Below are 18,451 nucleotides of genomic sequence, written 5' to 3'. Positions count from 1 at the left end.
ACTCCCTGTGGCTTAAGAAGTTCTGCATCAACGAGTCTAGAGAACTAGAGACTTCAAGTGACTTTCACATACCTTTAAGGTCAGAAGTTCAAGCTGAAAAGAGAATAAGATTGTATATATCAAGCACTATTTAGTTCCTCCATTAGTGCGAGCTTCATGCGTTAGGCATGAGCTTAAGGCATAAAATAATAGCACACAAACAAAAGCTACATAAAATGAAATCAAATGCAAACTAACAATCAACATTAAATATAAATTATCCATAACAAGCCATAACTATGTACATCAAGCTTAGTCCATAAAAACCTAAGACTAATACTGCAATGGACAAAACAAAGCCTAAAAAGTATTCAGGTCATTGGATGAATGACACATGGTGTTCACATGCCACATACTACCACATGTCACCCATCCAATGATCCTGAAGATTCTCCACGGCTTCTTATTTTACTAGCAAAGCATTTCTCACTCTACAAGCTACAAATGGATTACATACTAGTCTCCATCAGCATAAACTGCAATATATGACATAAGAACAGAACCAATCCAAAGCTTGCCATCTTTCTCTTCAACTTCACTGACTGCTCTCACTACCTTTCCTTGTCTATCTTCCAGAACTTTTAACAAGTTACCATCAGGTCCATACTTCATGATCAATGCGTGTAGCTTACCTCCCGTGTGTATCAGGTACTGTAACTTGGTTGGAATTGGGAGCTTCAGGAAAAATTTTCTTATCTTAGGATACATGGCAAAAAAATATGTAAACACTCGGCGACGACAGTGAATCGCCACCCAAAATTCACCATTCTCATTGGTTCTCAAGTTGTCAGGTGCACCAGGTACAATGGCAAAGAGTTCAGGTGTCCCAGCCTTTTCACCCTTGAGCCAGTATCTGGTTAACCTGCAGAGGATTCATTGGAAATATTGATGAGAGACAAAATTTGAGAAAAAAAAAAGTAACATTTTTGGAACATGGAGAAAAAGAAGACTTGCTTATTGCGTGAACTTTCGCAGAATACCAAGAAGGATCCATCTTTGCTTAGAGAGACACCATTTGGGAACTGAAGACCATGGAGGAGTACAGTTGTTTCCTTTGTAACAGGATTATATTTCAGTAGTCTTCCAGTTGGATCCCCAGTAAATATTGACTGTAGGAAATTTCTATAAAATTGAATTTTTTTTTGTTAGTAACATCTAAAAATAAGCCTATGTGCTCAGATAAGCAGATTAGAATACTTTATTGCATCCTAAAATGGCAGCAGATTGAAAAAACTCATGATAGTGAATTATTGTTGTATTTCTCAGTCCTGGCAATACAACTTAGGCTTCGTTTGAAGCGACTTTCTTGTTGCTTCTTAAAGCAGCTTTCTAGTATAAAATTTTTAATTTTTGTACTAAAAAAATATTTTAATAAGCAACAAAAAACTCGTCCCAAATGAAGCCTTAGTTTCATCTCCAAATTGACATTATGCATGGTCTCTGTAAGATGACTAGTTTGCCATTCCACCAGAACTGAATTTAGAAAAATAAAGAATTACTGGCCTGTAGCATAACACAATTTGCGGACATTAACATGCAATTTGATCTCATGCATCTCATATGAAGTAACACTGACAAAAAGCTAGCAACCAAAAAAATCTATGTAAATTCTACAACAAAATTGGACTACCCTATGATCCAGGTGGGGAATTTTCTACCCATAAAACATTATATAGAAAAATAAAATTAATAACGATATACTAAAAAGGAAAAGAAGTAAATATAAGATAAGCATGGACAAAATTTGTTCAGTACAAATTTAACATCTAATGCAGCCATCAATATGAATGACTAAAAAATGAGTATTCATAAAGCCAACCTCAAATATTTACAGGGCTAATTATGAAGACATACCTTCTATAATATGTGTTACTGCTGACAGTGAAATAAATATTTCCTTCTTCATCTATATCCAAGTCATTTGTGAACTTAAAGGGGTCACCCTCAGTCTCTGTGGTCAGTGATGTGGCCAAACCACCTTGGGGCCCAACCTTTAATAACCCAAAATATGCATCAGCAATATATAAGTCTCCAGTTTTCTTATCGAATCGAAGACCCAATGGCCTACCACATATATGCTCATTCTCCACATAACTTAAGGCTGATGGTTTTGGATCACATATAGCGGACCTGCATATAACATGGAAGTCCAAGACATAGAAAGATAGTTAAAAGGTGAAAAAGGACAAAAAAATAAAAATATAAAAAAAATCTTCCGACATGGCATAACCGAAATAGCGAGAGATTAATACATTAGATGTACACATTGTTTTATGAATATTAGTCATGGCATGCATCTAGTGAGATAAACCATAGATTTTGTAAGCTAGTTGGTGAGATAGAATAGCAGTAATGTGAAACATGTAGGAGTTATTTGAGAAATTATAACGATTAATTGACCAAAACGTACCAATATAGAATTATTGCTTGCAATAAAGATAGATTTCGGAATTCAAAATTTTTAACTTGCTTAGGCAAAGAAGTGCTATTGAGATTAGCCAAACAATTTAATCAAAAAATCCAAAACAATAGTAAATGTTACATGCTCATAACAAAACCCAACACTTAATAACGAGAAGTTCACCTTGAGCACCTTCTCACTCTTCCACTCTTAGGCTTTAGCGGAGAAAGACGAACCCTATAAGGAAGGAGATTACCACTAGGAAGATGGCGCCGAAGACCTTTGTTGGTGGAGAAGTAGCCGGCGGTGGAGGAGGTGGCGGGTAACCAATGATGAGCCAAGGCGTCTTGGGTTTTTGAAGATCAATCGTCCCCGCTAAACAGTAGAGGATGCGATTGACGTAGTCTTCAACCGATCCGTCGTACTCCCAGTCGGGCTCATAGAAAGGGGAGCAGAGAATGTCGATTTCCCCGAGGGTGTTGTAAGCGAGGCCATGATCAACCTCATGATTGGCCATGCACCAATGGCAATCAGGTTGTGAAATGAGGACGCCTTCTTCTCTTGGCTTCAATTCTCATGAGCAAACTAGGGTTTCCCAAGAGAGAGGATGCAAGGGAAAGGGGGCAGCCAAAGTGGGGAGAAGGGGGAAGGGCGGTTGGGTGAGGGCTTGAATTAGGTTAGAAAAGGGGAGAGGAAATTTAATCAAAATATGAAATTAATTTTAGATTTTTAAGTGGATTTGGTAGGATTTAATTTGAATTTTGAATTCAAATTAAAGTGGGATTGGGAGCTTTAATGGGAATTAATGGGGAAGCCACCAATGAAGGGCCGGTGGCATTGAGAGGAGGGAGGGGGTTGTGGGGAGAGTTTTATGAGTTTCCAAAACAACACATGGGAATTAAGAAAGATATCATGAAATCCAATTTAATTTGAATTTCAAATAGACTTGAATTTTTGCTTTTTCCTAATTAAGATTTGCAAATAAGACAAGTTTTTGAAATTTGAATTTCAAATTTCAATTTGAGGTAATTACTTTCCTTTTCTCTTGGAGCTAAATTAGGAAGGGAGTTATGATGATTGAAATCATCATAATGGAAGGGTTTAATAGGTGGGCCGGTGGTGGGGTTTGAAGAGAAGGTTTCGGCCGGCGGTTAGGAGGTCTTGGCCGGCGGTGGGGATGGGTAAGGGTTTAGCGTCAAAGGTTTTGAGGATGGCGTGAAGGTGACCGATGGATTGGGTAGAGAGGTATGTGGCCGACGGCTTGGAAGGAAGCTAGGGGTTGGCGGGTGGAGGAAGGAAGAAAGGGAAAGAAAGAGATAGACCACGAGCCACGGACTCTTCTAATGACTGGTGGGTATTGCGCTCGCCCTTATCTCGGGCTCTCTCTCTTCTCTCTAGTGCACACACAAGATGAAGAAGACAAACACAAAATTTTCATTCAAATATTCATCATCCTTTTACAAAGCATAAGGCCACTATATATAAGCCTCCAACATAAATAAAAGAAAAGTACACAAATGCCCTTAAAGCTACAATAAGAAAACACTCCCCATAGGGGTAAACTCGGAAAAACTGAAAATAAAATAAAACACATCAAAAGTAAAGACTATGAATTGTGGCCGTCGATCTACGATCTCTTCGCCGGTACACGTGTCAGAATATCTGAGTGATTTCCTCATCAAGCAGTCTTCTAGCTTGGACCATAAGAAGAGTATGTAAGATTTCTCCATTATTCATTAAGGAGAGGAGCATCTCTACACAGTTGTGGTTGAAGGAGAGAGTGATGAATCCTTGGGATGGAGATCTCAAGACGCGGCGTAGACATTAATGCCTAATCACGTAAAAATTGCTTTGTAACTTCTTCTCATTTACTCTTAATTTACTCACTATTATTACTTTCTTTTCTTGATCTCTAGTACTATAGATAATGTGTTTGATGATGATTTAGTTTCTTTTAATTTAAAATTTCTATTTCTAATAAAGTTTATATTTACTTATATCACCTAAAAAATAAATAAAATACTATTTAAAATTTAAAATAAAAAAATGAGAATTTTAAATTTAAGACTCACCTATTCATCCCCTCTTAAGTGTGTCCATACATTTTAATTGGTATTAAATAATGTTTCTTTGTGAATGGTTTCATCACTTCAAGTAGATCCTACAATGGCATACATCAGAAACTATAGCACTCGATGTGGTATAATATTATATGCCCTCCCTTATTCAATAATATATCATTTGATTTTTAGAAGTTTGCATGGCTAATTTTACTCTATCGATAAATTATCACATGTGGAACATGGTCATGAAGGACATGCACCTCCATACAAAATAAATAGTGGAAAGAGTGTATACATCCCATTTGATTATTGGACATTAGAAGAAAAAGAACTACTAGAATTTAACTCCAAATATTTGAATTAATTTTTCTATGCTCTAATACCTGAAGATTACATGTATATATCCACTTATAAAATGGGAAAGAAGATCTAAGATATACTTTGCATTATTTATGAGAGGACTAACAAGATGAAATAAAATGAATCAATTTACTCATGTAAAGTTATAAACTATCCTACCTGCAAACAAATGAAAGCATTACTAATATATACACTCACTTCACCAAAATTTTATTTCTTCGCATGTTTTGAGTAAATAATATACTTAGTCTAAAAATGTGAACAAGATTCTTAGGTGTTACTAAAATATCAAGATGTCAAAGTTACCATTATTTCTGAATTAAAGAGTTATCTATTTACTCCTTTGATATTTTATTTGGTTCACTAATAATGTATAAATAAAAAGTTAATAAGATAAATATAAATACATTAAATAAGAAGAAAGAACGGATCATCACACTGATAGTAGAAAAATTAGAGGACAACTTGCCAAAAAAATCTAATAATAATGATAAAGTGGCACTGCTAAGTCAAAAATTCAAATTATTCTTGAAAGAGAAAAAGAATAAGTGACACAACAACAACAACAACATTAAGTATTTATTCTACTATGTGAGGTCGACTATATGAATCTTTTTTTTTCTCTATTGTATCATGTTAAGGGTCAATTTCTCATTTAAATCTAATAAAAAAATATCATTTCTAAATTTTTTAACCAATTCTTTTTAGGTCTACATCTACATTTCTTAACATAGGTTAAATCTAATACATCTACTCTCCTAACCGGGTTATTAGAAGACCATCATTTTATGTGACCAAATCATCTATGTCGACTCTCAAATCTTATCTGCCATTGGAGCTACTCCAACCTTTTCACGTATATGCTTATTTTGCATTTTGTCTCTATGAGTGAAGACACTCATTCACTTGAGCATCCTCATATCTGCAACACTTAACTCAATTTTATGCTTATCTTTTAATAACATAGTAGGACCCTTTCCTATCGCCACAGGTTAACGGAAGTTCATCATCTTAGCTGTAGACTATTTTACCAAGTGGGTGGAGGCCGAAACTCTAGCAAAAATCACCGAAGCAAATGTCAAACAGTTCCTATGGAAGAACATAATATATCATTTTGACATTCCCGCAAAAGTTATCACTGATAATAGAACGCAGTTCACTGAAAGGGTCTTCACCACATTTTACAAAGATCTCCATATTCAGCTATTGCACACGGTTGTGACCCATCCTCAGACTAATGGACAAATGAAAGTCACTAATCGGACTATTCTGAAGGGATTGAAGACACGGCTGGAGAAGGCAGTTATTCCCATTGTACGAACTCCCAAATATACTCTAGGCCTATCGTACCACGACAAGAACTCCAACATGAGAAACCCCATACAATCTCTGCTTTGGCACAGAAGCTGTTATTCCCGTTGACATTGGAGTCTCTAGTCATAGAGTTCAAACTTTTGACTTCAACGACAATAAAGAAAAACTCAGGTACAGTCTAGACCTCCTTTCAGAAGCAAGAGATGAGGCGATAATCAAGGTTGTTGTGCATCACCAAAGAGTTACCCGTCACTATAACCGAAGAATGAAACCACAGCGTATATCAATTGAAGATCTAGTTCTGCACACCATCGAGGCAGCAGAAAAAGACTCTCAATGAAATAAACTCTCCCCCCTCTGGGAGGGTCCATACTTAGTGGCAGCTATGGTGAAGCCCGGGACTTTCAAATTGAAGGATGCTGAGGGAAAGATGCTTCCTTGGACCTGAAATGTAGATAGTCTCCGTAAGTACTATCAGTAGAGCATAGTAGTGTTACTTGTTTTAAGTGTTATATGTCTATAGTATTGTGTGTCTTCAGTATTGTACGTCTCCAGTATTGAACGTTGCTTGTCTCCTGTTTGTTTGTGATGTTCATCCCTGAGTTATCTCAAGGAAGTATGCCCTTGTTTATATAGTAAAACTATGTTCATTCATTAAGTTACATTGTTATATTCTTCAAGTAAAACCGTATTGATAGATTCACACAAGCTGTGAACTTCAATCTTGAAATTCTTGATTCAAGCAACACACGATCATTATTATAACTCAATCCCAGGGGGATTTAATCTAACGTCTTCCACACAGGTTAAAAATCATTAAATAATGCTTCAATCAATAGCATTGGATAGGTCAAATACCCTAGATGGGTGTCACTCTTTGTTGCACCTCAATCACTGGATGATTAATCCCAGCGGGATTCGATCTGACCTCTTCCACACAGGCTAACACCATCGAAAAACCTCTAGCAAAAAACCTCGGATAGGTAGCACATCATTGGTGGATTCTTTCGACCTCTTCCACACAGGTTAGTGTCATCAAGCGACGTTCTGACATATAGCCTTGGATAGTCATACATCCTTAGTGGATTCTCCTAACCTTCTCCACACAAGTTGGAGCGCGTTTACTAAAATCCTCAGACAAGTCGATTACCTTAAATAAGCATAAATAAAATTCATTTAGTTGAAATAAGAGCACAAATATTTTTTATTAATAAATGCATCAACAATCCACTACTAAATCAAAGAAGACATCGCATATGAACACAAACATCTGATACAAATAAAAAAGCACTAAGAAAGATTAAGTGGTACAACTAGCAAAGGTCTACTCGATATCCACAATCTCATCATCAACCTCTAGGGCAAAGACCTTCTGCAGCTCGCTCTCTATCTCGTCACCATCATAATCTGGGGGAAAGTCGTCTAAGGCCTGACTAGGTGTCAGCCCCTCAACCTCAACTTCGATCTTTCGTTGTACCAGACGAACTCCCTTCAAGAAACCCCGGAAGAATCCTTCATCAATGCACTGCTGCTCTAAAGCCTTCACCTCTACTTCATAAATATGATCACGAGCCTCCTGAATATGATCCTGAACGACAGTCTTGAAGGGTATAGAATTTTTAAAATCTTCAATAACTCTCGAAGATTCAAAGCAAGTCAAAGCGGCCTCCTCGGCAATAAGAGTCTGGAACCTCTTATTCTTAGCTTCAAGCACCGCTATCTTCTCTGCAGAGGCTTTTTGATCCTTCAAGAGCTGGGTGATCGTCAATTTTGCCTCTACCAGGTCGATCTGAAGCTGATCTGTCTGATGATTTTGAAGAGAAATCGAGTGCACCATGTTTGCCAGCTCTGTCCTTCACTCGCACAGTTCCTCCTCTAACACATTCGCCTCTTTGGCCTTCTGATCATACTTCCGCTTGAACTCCCCTTGAAAATATTTGACCTTCACAAATTTGTTGATCCAATCATTCAAAGCCTCAATAAACTCGACCTCAAGCTCCATACGTCACGACAACTGAGATAAAAAAATACATTAGAAGTTGTACCAGAAGAAAAGAAGAGAAGAAGTATCAAGAAGATGCTGCATAACAAGTCATCAGCTTTGCGAGGTCCAATGCACTGGTGGTTTAAAATATCGTCGGGAATACGAAACTTGGCAGGGGAAGAAACATGTGGAGCCTTGCTCGTCGCAACCCCCTCCAACTTTTTCTTCTTCAATAAAGCATAGGGGTCTTCACCCCTCACTTGTCTTTTAGGAGCCGCCTTTGAAGCTGGGGCAGAAAGTTCGGGAACCTTGGAGTTGGTTTCAGCATCCTTACATTAGAACTCCCAACATGAACTGACAACCCGACCTTGAATAGGAACTCTTCTTCTATGTATTTATTCAAATAACGAACCTCGTATAGAAGATGCTCGATGTCAAGGACCTTGAGGATCCTCATTATATCTTCTTCTCAAACATACAGAGGGGCGGGCAGATCCCTCATCTTTCTCCACTTCTCTATCAAGCCCTAATCATTTTTCACAAAGAAAAATGCGCTGGCCCAACTCTTTGTAGAATCTCGAGTACGCATGTCCAACCATTTGGATCTGAAGGTAACACACCCCTGTGCATCACTATTAAATTGGCCCATCCGGGAAAGGCGCTCAAGTGTCAGAATGACTCCTCGATCCCTGAATAGTGCAATCAGCCCTATCATCACTAACATAGCTCTGTACAAAAATTGGGATAGAGTCATCCCACACTGTACTGAAATCTTGATCAGCTTAGCAGGAGGTGGAAAGTGCAACCTTGCTCACAAATTGGTCTTACATATGGTTAGGTACCCGGGAGGAGGAACATCAGCCCGATCAAACTTCTTAGGAACTACCGCCACCATGTCATTCGGGAAATAAAACTTCTTATAGAAAACAATCAGAGAATTGTTCATGATGGTGGATGCCGGATCATCTGCCCTCGCTCCTTTGTCAGGCCTTCGCCCATCGTTAGGCGGGATAGCAGGATTTCTCCTGACCGCGGGATCTCTCCAAGGAAGGTTGTCGCCCAACATTACTCCTGTATAAGGAGGGGCCTTGCAGTTGGAAAATAGATGCCATCTATCCAAGGGCAGGGGAGAGCCTACCGTATAGCAAGAGCGCAGAAGGGAATAAGAGGGAGTATGGGAGGAGACTCCTTCTTGCAAAGAGGGGCCCTGAGCATGGACGAGGGATACCACCCGTAAAGGGCTAGGGGAAGGCCTCTAGTAAAAGAAGGGAGCAGAAGGAGAGGAAGGTGTAAGAGTTAAGGGCCTAAGGCGTGTCTATTTATAGGAGAGTTAGGGACATTTTGGTTAATTTCAATATATATATATATATATATACCACCAGCGGTTAGAACTGCCTAATCCCCGACGGTTAAGATAACCGTCGGTCAACTCGGCCGAAGGGCCGGCCGCCGGGCCAGGCGCAGGAACGCGAGCTGGTCAGAGAGCAGTGCGCAGGCTAACAGCAAGTGGCGCGAGCGCTCGGGCGCAGCCGCCAACGGCGAAGGCGGCCGGCGGCTAGTATGCCCCAACCCATTTTGGGCCCAATTTTGGGACCGAAAAGGTCAAATCAGACATTTTTTAAGTCCCCGGAGTCATTTTTCGACGTTCTGGACTCAATTTTGACACTTTTTAGGTGATTCAGGACCTCTACACCCACGATCGGACTATGTTCGAATCTCAAATCACTTGCAAAATTTCCCACATGATACAATACATATTTTCGGACTCCTGAAACTTTGACGTCCAAAAATACGGGGCAATTGATGCATCGTCAAAAAATTATCTTGATCGGGCATGAATCTCGAGGCAAAATCAAGTTGGAAACTTCCAAAATTAAAATTGGGACCATCCAAACTCCAATTTCAGCAAAATTATAGTCGAGCTGAACGTCTCGAGAATATGAACCCACCGACACCAATTTCATACCAATCCGAGCCCAAACAGGTCCAAATCAAGGGTTAGAAGCACTGTTGGAAGGTTCGAATCTCAATTTGGATTGCCAAATGATTTTTAAACATAACGTGCTTATAGTAGAAAAGAGCGGCTCGACAAGAAGAATCCAACGAGCCCAATATCACTTAATTCTGACGTCAATAAGACTTTCAAATGTCCATCAAATGGTCCATGATCAAGGGATTCAACATCGGCCATCCATCCAATCACTCTCCATTTACCCTTGATCTCTCACCTATTTACAGATCATACCACTCCAGAAATCTATAAATAGACCCCTCATTTATCTTGAAAAGGGATCCAAGCAAGAAGAGAAGAAGAGAAGAAGAGAAGAGAAAAAAGAAGCTCCTCCTCAACCACCGTCGGAGCTTCGCCGGACCACTGCCCTCACCTTCGTCGGACCACCACCCGAAGCCCTCACCTTCGCCGGACCACCACCTGAGGCCCTCGCCTTCGCCGGACCACCACCTGAGGCCCTCGCCTTCGCCGGACCACCACCTGAGGCGCTCGCCTTCACCGGACCACCACCTGAGGACGTCGCGTTCGCCGGACCATCACCTGAGGCCCTCACCTTCGTCGGACCACCACTTGAGACTCTCACCTTTGCCGGACCACCACCTGGGGCCCTCGCCATAGCCGGACCACCACCGGAGACCCTCACACTCACTGGATCACGGCCTTAGGCCTTCGCACTCACTGGATCCTCGCCTAAGGGCCTGAACTTGGCCAAACCAACACTCGAGGCCCTAAACTCCGCCAGACCATCAACTGACGCCAGAATTCTACCAAATCACTGTCAACTACTAACTGACGCCCCAACTTCCAAGTGATGTCATATTTTACACTAAACTTCAATCATATGGTTGACATTTGTAATCTGATCGCCCTCTGGGACGAGTCGGCCCACTGTAATCAACTCAAATTCTAATGAAATCTTTTCAACTGGGCTAGGCCACATGGTTTTTCCCTTTTCCAAGGTTTTCCACGTAAAAAAATATTGTGTTCTCTGTGTGTGAGCTGGATATCCGTGCAATTCTAAGACGTAAAATTATAACTCTATCTCCACATATATTCTAGCCCGCAACACTACTAATAATATCACCGTCTATTTCACCATCACCTTAAATAATAGTTTTGAGATATTTAAAACATATATAATTATTTATGACTTTATCACCCAAAGTCAAAGTCCCTCTACTATACTACTAAAATTACACTCCATGCATTTGGCTTTCAATCTACTCAAACAAAAAACTTTAAACTCTAAGATTGGCCTCCATAATTCAAGTATACCTTCAACTCCTCTAGCCTTATCAACAAGAAGAATTCCATTAGCAAAAAGCATACACCAAGGTACATCCTTTAGCAAATGTCTAGTAAGAACATCCATGACTAGAGAAAAAATGATATGGACGTAAAGCTGATCCTTGATGCAATCCAATTGAAATAGGAAAATACTTTGTCAAACCATCTTATGTTTGAACACAAGTAATAACTCCTGTATACATATCCTTATGACTTGAATATAACTATTATTAACCGGCCCCTTTCTTTTCTAGAAATCTCCAAAGCACTTCTCTTGAAAATTTATTTTATGTTTTTTCCTAAATCAATAAATATTATATGTATATATATATGTATATATATGTATATATATATGTATATATATGTATATATATATATATATGTATATATATCTTTCTTATTCAATTTATACTTTTTCATCAAACCTCTCAATAAATGTATAGCTCTCATAGTAGACCTATGTGACATGAATCAAAATTTATTTTGAGAAACATTAGTATCACATCGTAACTTATGCTCATTAACTCTTTCCCATAGTTTTAAAGCATGATACATTAACTTAATTCCTCTATAATTCATACACTCTAATGCATAAACCTTATTTTTAAGAATCAGAATCAACACTCCTTCACTCATTTGATATCTTTTTAGTCTTCAAAATAATATTAAAAAGTTTTGTAATCCAAGAAATTCCTTCATCTCCTAAGCATTTTCACACCTCTATTGAAATATCATCAGATCCAACAGCTTTTTCACACTTTATTTTCTTTAAAGCCTTTCTAACATCGGTTTTACTATTATGTCAATAAAAACAAAAATCTTTATTTTCAATCAAGGTGCTAAGGTTAGTAAATTCAATTGTATTCTCACAATCTTTATTGAAAAACTTATCAACATATCTCTTCTACATTTGTTGAATATCCTCTTTTAATAAAAGAACTTTTTGATCTTCATTCTTAATGCACTTCACTTGAACTAAATCCTTACTTCTTCTATCTCTTTGCTTAGCTAACTAATACATATATCTTTCACCCTCCTTAAAAAAAGAATTGAAATGAAATATAAAGAGGAAAAGAAAGAGGTAAAAATAATTTAAAAATTGCTATTGATATTATCTATTTTGAATGTAAAAAAATTAGATAAATAAAATGAGAGTGTTCTAATATAAAAGGCTATAGTAAGAAAGAGAAAAATGCAAAGGAAGATGGGAACTTGTAGCTCAAAAGAAGGATATGGAAAGCTTGGACCAACTGAATACAGAATGATCCACAAGAGATGAACAATTAATGCTTAATGGCTAAAGATGGCTAGGGTGTCCCAAACACCAATAAGATATAAGTCTTGTTTTATATATGATGAGTTACTTTGTATGACTAATAAATTATATGTCAGCTTTAAATCTTTCATGAAAAAATATTCTAATTTTAAAAATAAATTTGCTGCATTAGAGAAAAAGTATAACATATTATTGCATGATTTAGTGGGGTCTAGGAAAGTATTAGCAGAACAAGAATCTATGCAAAGAATTTGAAAAAAAGTATAACCTACTACAAGATAACGATTGGAAACTACATAAAGATGAACTTGAATTACATGTGAAATTAAGGACATTAGCATCTGCAAATAAGAGTCTAGGAAACGAAGTTGCGGAGTAGAGACGGCTCAAGAATGTATCACATGTGCATACCCACTCAAGATGGGACATCATCATGCATCTTCTTTTCATAAGAAGAAGAGGCCTAGTTTTGATAGATTCATGCACTTCAGACTCAACATTTTATATTATTCATGTGGCATGTCAGGTAACAACATGCAATAATATTCATTTTCTTTCAAGCATTCATTAAACAATGCCATATAATTTTAGGATCTAAAATCGAGAGAAAGAGTATGTCTAAAACATATTAATGCATTAGAAATTCATTAATCTAATGGCCCATTAGAAAATGGAATTCAATTGCTCAATCCAAAGCTAAAGAAGTTGACAAAGCTTTGGGTTGTTGATATAGGCATCTAGACCTTAATAAAATCACTTGTTCTTTTGTTTCATTTCTATGTGTTTGCTCAGTAGTTTTTATGTCTATATAATTATATCATATTTCACATTTCAGTATTATTATTTATGTTGAATACTTGTATAATTATATCCTAATTATATATGATAATTAATCAATGAGAGTTAAAAATGTATCATTAGCAAATTGCAGCATTCATTAAACAATGCCATATAATTTATAAACCTCCTCCCTCTGTTTATCTGTTGTTACTCCATCATCCTTATTGAGTAAAATTTCTATGGTACCTGCTAGCAAATTTAATTTCAACAATACAGAACAATAAATATAGACACTAACGTGGCTGATTCTCCTGAATCTTCCCATATATGCGGGCCGTGGTTAGACCAAATCTACAAATGGAGTGGGCCAGTGTTTTATTTCTTGAAAGGAAGCCAACCAAATAATGTCAGAAAGATGTAATTCGCTCTTAAAAATGGCCGTTGGACTGAAGAGATGGCATTGATGTCTGTTGCCCATTGATTCTTTATGATGATGACAGAGACCATCATTTAAAGCTTCCTGAAATGGATGCTCCCCACTCCAGGGACATCACAATTAACACCACTCATGATATCACTGTTTTTTTTTTTTTTTTCTAAATTCGACTAAAATCTTTGGAATTATTTTTTTAATTATTATTATTATTATTTTATTTTGGTATGATATAACACTTATCTGATCTAGACCAATAAGAAATGGACAGCAAATGGATAATTTTTTTTCGAAATTAGGCTAAAGTTCCGAAATCATCAAAACTCAAATGAAACTCATCCAACGATATAATATAATATAATATATAGTATTGAAAAAGCAACTAATTGGTCTCCTAATTATTTTGGATGAACAAAATAGTTTTCGATTTTATAAAAAGCACCAATTTAATTCTTTGACATTTTAATAGAGATTAAGGCTTCATTTGAGACCGCTTTTTATTGCTTCTTAAAGCAATTTTTAAGTACAAAAATTTTAATTTTTGTATTAGAAAATTGTTTTAAAAGCAGTCAGAAAGCCATTCCAAATGAAAACCTAAGGCTTTGTTTGGGACATCTTTCTTACTGTTTTATGAAACAACTTTTTAGTACAAACATTTTAAATGCAAAATAATGTATTAAAAAATTGCTCATAAAGGAGTAAGAAAGTTGGCACAAACGAAGCCTAAGGCTTGGTTTTGGATAGCTTTCTTACTATTTTAAAAGCAGCTTTTTAATATATATATATATAAAGGTCAAATTTAAATAAAAATATTAACATAAAAGCATCTTATCCAAACTTCTACCACGAGCAAAAATAGATACCAATTATAAACATTGCAAAAAAAAATCACAAAAAAATAAGAATTCAGAACGACAAAACGTTTTTTTCTAATAATTTAAAGATTAAAAAATAAAAAATTAAGAAAATTAAGAGCAGAATAAAAGTGGAATTAAAAGCCTTGAAATGATTAAATAGTAAATTAATTAATAAAACATTCGAGAATATGCCAATGCTATCCAACCGCAGCACCTGGTTAACCTGCTACACAGCTACAGACAAACAAATTACTTTTTTTTATCTGATTTACATGCATACCACTTTGTTCTTTTATATTTCCAAATCTAATACTTTATAATTATATTTATTTATATAACCCTTTATATCTGATAAAAACAATTATAAATACTAGTTTTTATGTGTTTTAGTTATAAAAAAAATATAACGTTAGATATATAATTATATTAAAATTAAGAAATATGTGTGTAAAATATTTTGGAGAGATTTATATCATATTACGGAATATTATAAAAAAAAGAATATTAGTGATATTTTTAGTATGTTTTAAAATTTAAATATTATATAATTAAGTATTAAAATATAAATATTTATTTTTATAAATACATAAACTTCTTATGACATTTATGCAAATCCCTCATTATTTAAAATATTTTAAACTGTAAAAATAACAATAAAAAAAAAAAGTAACCATCGAAAAGACCAAAACGGAAATTCCTTCAACAGAAGCAGATCAGAGGCCAATTTTAATACTACCTTGCACAGAAATTCAGAAATTTCGAATAAAAAAAATAAATAGAAATGCTAACTGCTTCATCTGCTAGAAAAAGGAGAGATAGCTGACCTGTTTGGCGAAGTAAACGCAAAATCCTTCCACTTCTCGCCATCCCAAACCACAACCCTTCCATCCGCAACGCCGGTGTACGGCCCTCCGCCGCTCGGATCAAAGGCAATGCTCTCCGGCCCCTGCACCTGATCCATGAACCGCACCTCCGCCGCCGTGAGCCGGTTCTCCGAGTCCACCACCGACGGCACCGCCGTCGCTGGCGCGAGCTCCACCTTGTACGTCTCGAACCCCGGGAATCCCGCCATCGCGCCGTGATTGAAGGGATTCATTCCGCAATAGATCGCCGCCACCACGATCACTCCGGCGAAGGCTATCGTCGCCGGCGACATCGAGTTTTAGGGTTAGGGTTTGGATGTTGATCGTCGTGGATGGTTTGAGGTGAGGGTAATTCGGAGGGGGGTGGTGACGAGCGTATATAGTGTGATTGAGTGGAGGTGGGGGGCCTCAACATGTCAGGAGTAGATGAAAATTCTAATGAAATTTCGGTGATTAATTACCTTTTATCTTACAACATTTGGATGAGACCGATATGATGTGCTGAGTGATCGATCCTACACTGATTTTTATAATGATAAATGGATTGCAATCTGATTCTCTGTTCAAATGTAAGAGATGATTGACTGTAAATCTAATCAGTAAAAAGCTATATTATTATCAATTCGAAGCCTCAAATATTTATCTACTTTCATTAAGAGAGAGAGAGAGAGATTTTATAATAATTGGATGATTGTGCAATACATTAAATTTTTTATTTATGTAAATTCAATTGACAACTCATGAAAAACTAGTTTGATTAATGATGGGGCAATATTGAGTGGATAGTACACGCAAGAGGGTATGGTTTTTTTTTTTTAAATAATGTCGCAAGAGGGTATGGTTAGAAATGAGGCTGCATAATATTAGGGTTTGGTGGTGGGTAGTTGTGGTGGACCTAAGAGCCTTTAGATTTTACATAAATGTCTTATACATAAATAAATATAAATATATGTTTTTAAAGGCTCTATTTATTATTCATTGAAAATTAAATAAAAAATAAAAAATAAAAAATATTTTTTATTGACCCATATGATTTCTTCTTATTTCAAATCAAATCCAAAGCTTCTTACATTCAATTCTCATCACCACTGGACCCAATGGGTCAGACCCAACCTATTGGTCCCAAACCTGTGCCCTAGGTCAACTTAGGTTGACCCAGTTCGCTCTTTAGGGTTATTTCAAGTTTTAATTCAATTCCAAACTTCCTTGGGTCCATCCCTGATCTCTTTAGGTCAAATTGATCATGTTGATTGATTCAACCTTTGACCTGGTCAAATCAAGTCTTACATGGTCAAACTTGACCTATTTAAGTTAATTTAAACCTATTAAATGCATTTAAACACATTCCTTTTGCTCCATAGAGCCAAATCCCGTGTTAATCTCCTCCTCTCCCTCCTAATTCACCCTAGAGTAGATCTAGGCCATTCATTCAAAGCCTAGGGCTATAAAAAGTGTGTTTAGGGTTCATGTTGGAGACCTTTTTTTTCTATTTTCTTTCTTCCAGGAGCCCCCAAGCCCGAGCTTTTGCTTGTGTGAGGTCCTTGGATTCCTCTTCACCTTCCCCCACCTAGATCCACCATCAAACACCCGTCGGCGACAAGATCTCCGGCCAACCGAGATCTCAAATCTTCCAAAGCCATTTGCAATTGATCCAGGCAATTGATCCAGGCATTTACATAAATAAATATAAATATATGTTTTTTAAAGGCTCTATTTATTATTCATTGAAAATTAAATAAAAAATAAAAAATAAAAAATATTTTTTATTGACCCATATGATTTCTTCTTATTTCAAATCAAATCCAAAGCTTCTTACATTCAATTCTCATCACCACTGGACCCAATGGGTCAGACCCAACCTATTGGTCCCAGACCTATGCCCTAGGTCAACCTGGTTGACCAGGTCAAGGTTTCTTCTCCAAATTTACTCATGGACAGTCTAAAATTTTGGAGAACCCAAGATCTCCCGAATCCATCCATTGGATTGAGGTAAAACCCTAACCTTAACTTAGGACACTTAAACCTAAATAACATTTTGTACAACGCGTCTTAGAGCATAATTTCACCTTCCCATAGATGCTCTTCATACATAGATATCATGGTTAAAATTTCATTATGTTTGGTCCACCCTATCGATCAAACGAGGCGATTATTACTTTAGGGTTCTTGGTTTTAGGCGTGTATGGGTTGGACGAGTTTCAAACCGTTGATCCCATGATCAACGGTCTGGATCTCGTCGCATTTGCTTCCACATCAACTCCCGCGGTCTGATCCTTCGCTGCGCTATTAGTTCGGTTGCATCACAATCGTTCGTTCAAAAAGACGAAAGATCAGACGCTCTATGGAGCGGTTGACTCATTTAAATTAAAGTCTCGTGGGTCCTGCCGCTACCGTAATCATCGTACAATGATTGTGCGGCGACGCCAATAATTGCCCATGATTGGGTGCCACCACCACGGATCCGCAGAGCCAATTTGCGTACACCACATCGCCCGCCACCGTATTATTGATTAAATTAAGTTTAAATTAGTTTTTTAAGTATATTTTAAATCAAATTTCAATTAAAAATTTACCAAAAGTCTAATTTTAATCCTAAAAATATGTATGATATATCAGATTGAGCATATTTTAGTCCTCTTTAATTTAAATAAAAAATTTTATATATTTTTTAAAATATTATTAAAATAGTAATTTGATTATTTGATTATTATTATTATTATTCTAATTATAACTATTTTAATCATTTTGTTACTGTTATTATTATTAATTATTTTATTGTTATT

General features: G+C 36.8%; 1 protein-coding gene across 1 annotated transcript; it reads right to left on the bottom strand.

The window, feature by feature from the left end:
- Positions 1 to 216: 216 nt before the first annotated feature.
- Positions 217 to 16,204, bottom strand: LOC110106759 (protein STRICTOSIDINE SYNTHASE-LIKE 3). Its single transcript, XM_020836754.2, has 4 exons — positions 15,630 to 16,204; positions 1,894 to 2,169; positions 994 to 1,161; positions 217 to 901 (listed from the first exon to the last, which is right to left on the bottom strand). The coding sequence occupies exons 1-4, from the start codon at positions 15,959 to 15,961 to the stop codon at positions 496 to 498; spliced, it is 1,182 nt and encodes a 393-aa protein (XP_020692413.1). The 5' UTR covers positions 15,962 to 16,204; the 3' UTR covers positions 217 to 495.
- Positions 16,205 to 18,451: the final 2,247 nt, after the last annotated feature.

This window comes from Dendrobium catenatum, unplaced genomic scaffold, assembly GCF_001605985.2.
Source record: "Dendrobium catenatum unplaced genomic scaffold, ASM160598v2 fragScaff_scaffold_273, whole genome shotgun sequence".
NCBI lineage: Eukaryota > Viridiplantae > Streptophyta > Magnoliopsida > Asparagales > Orchidaceae > Dendrobium > Dendrobium catenatum.
The sequence above is the reverse complement of the archived record's forward strand: the minus strand, read 5'-3'. Positions and strand labels throughout refer to the sequence as shown.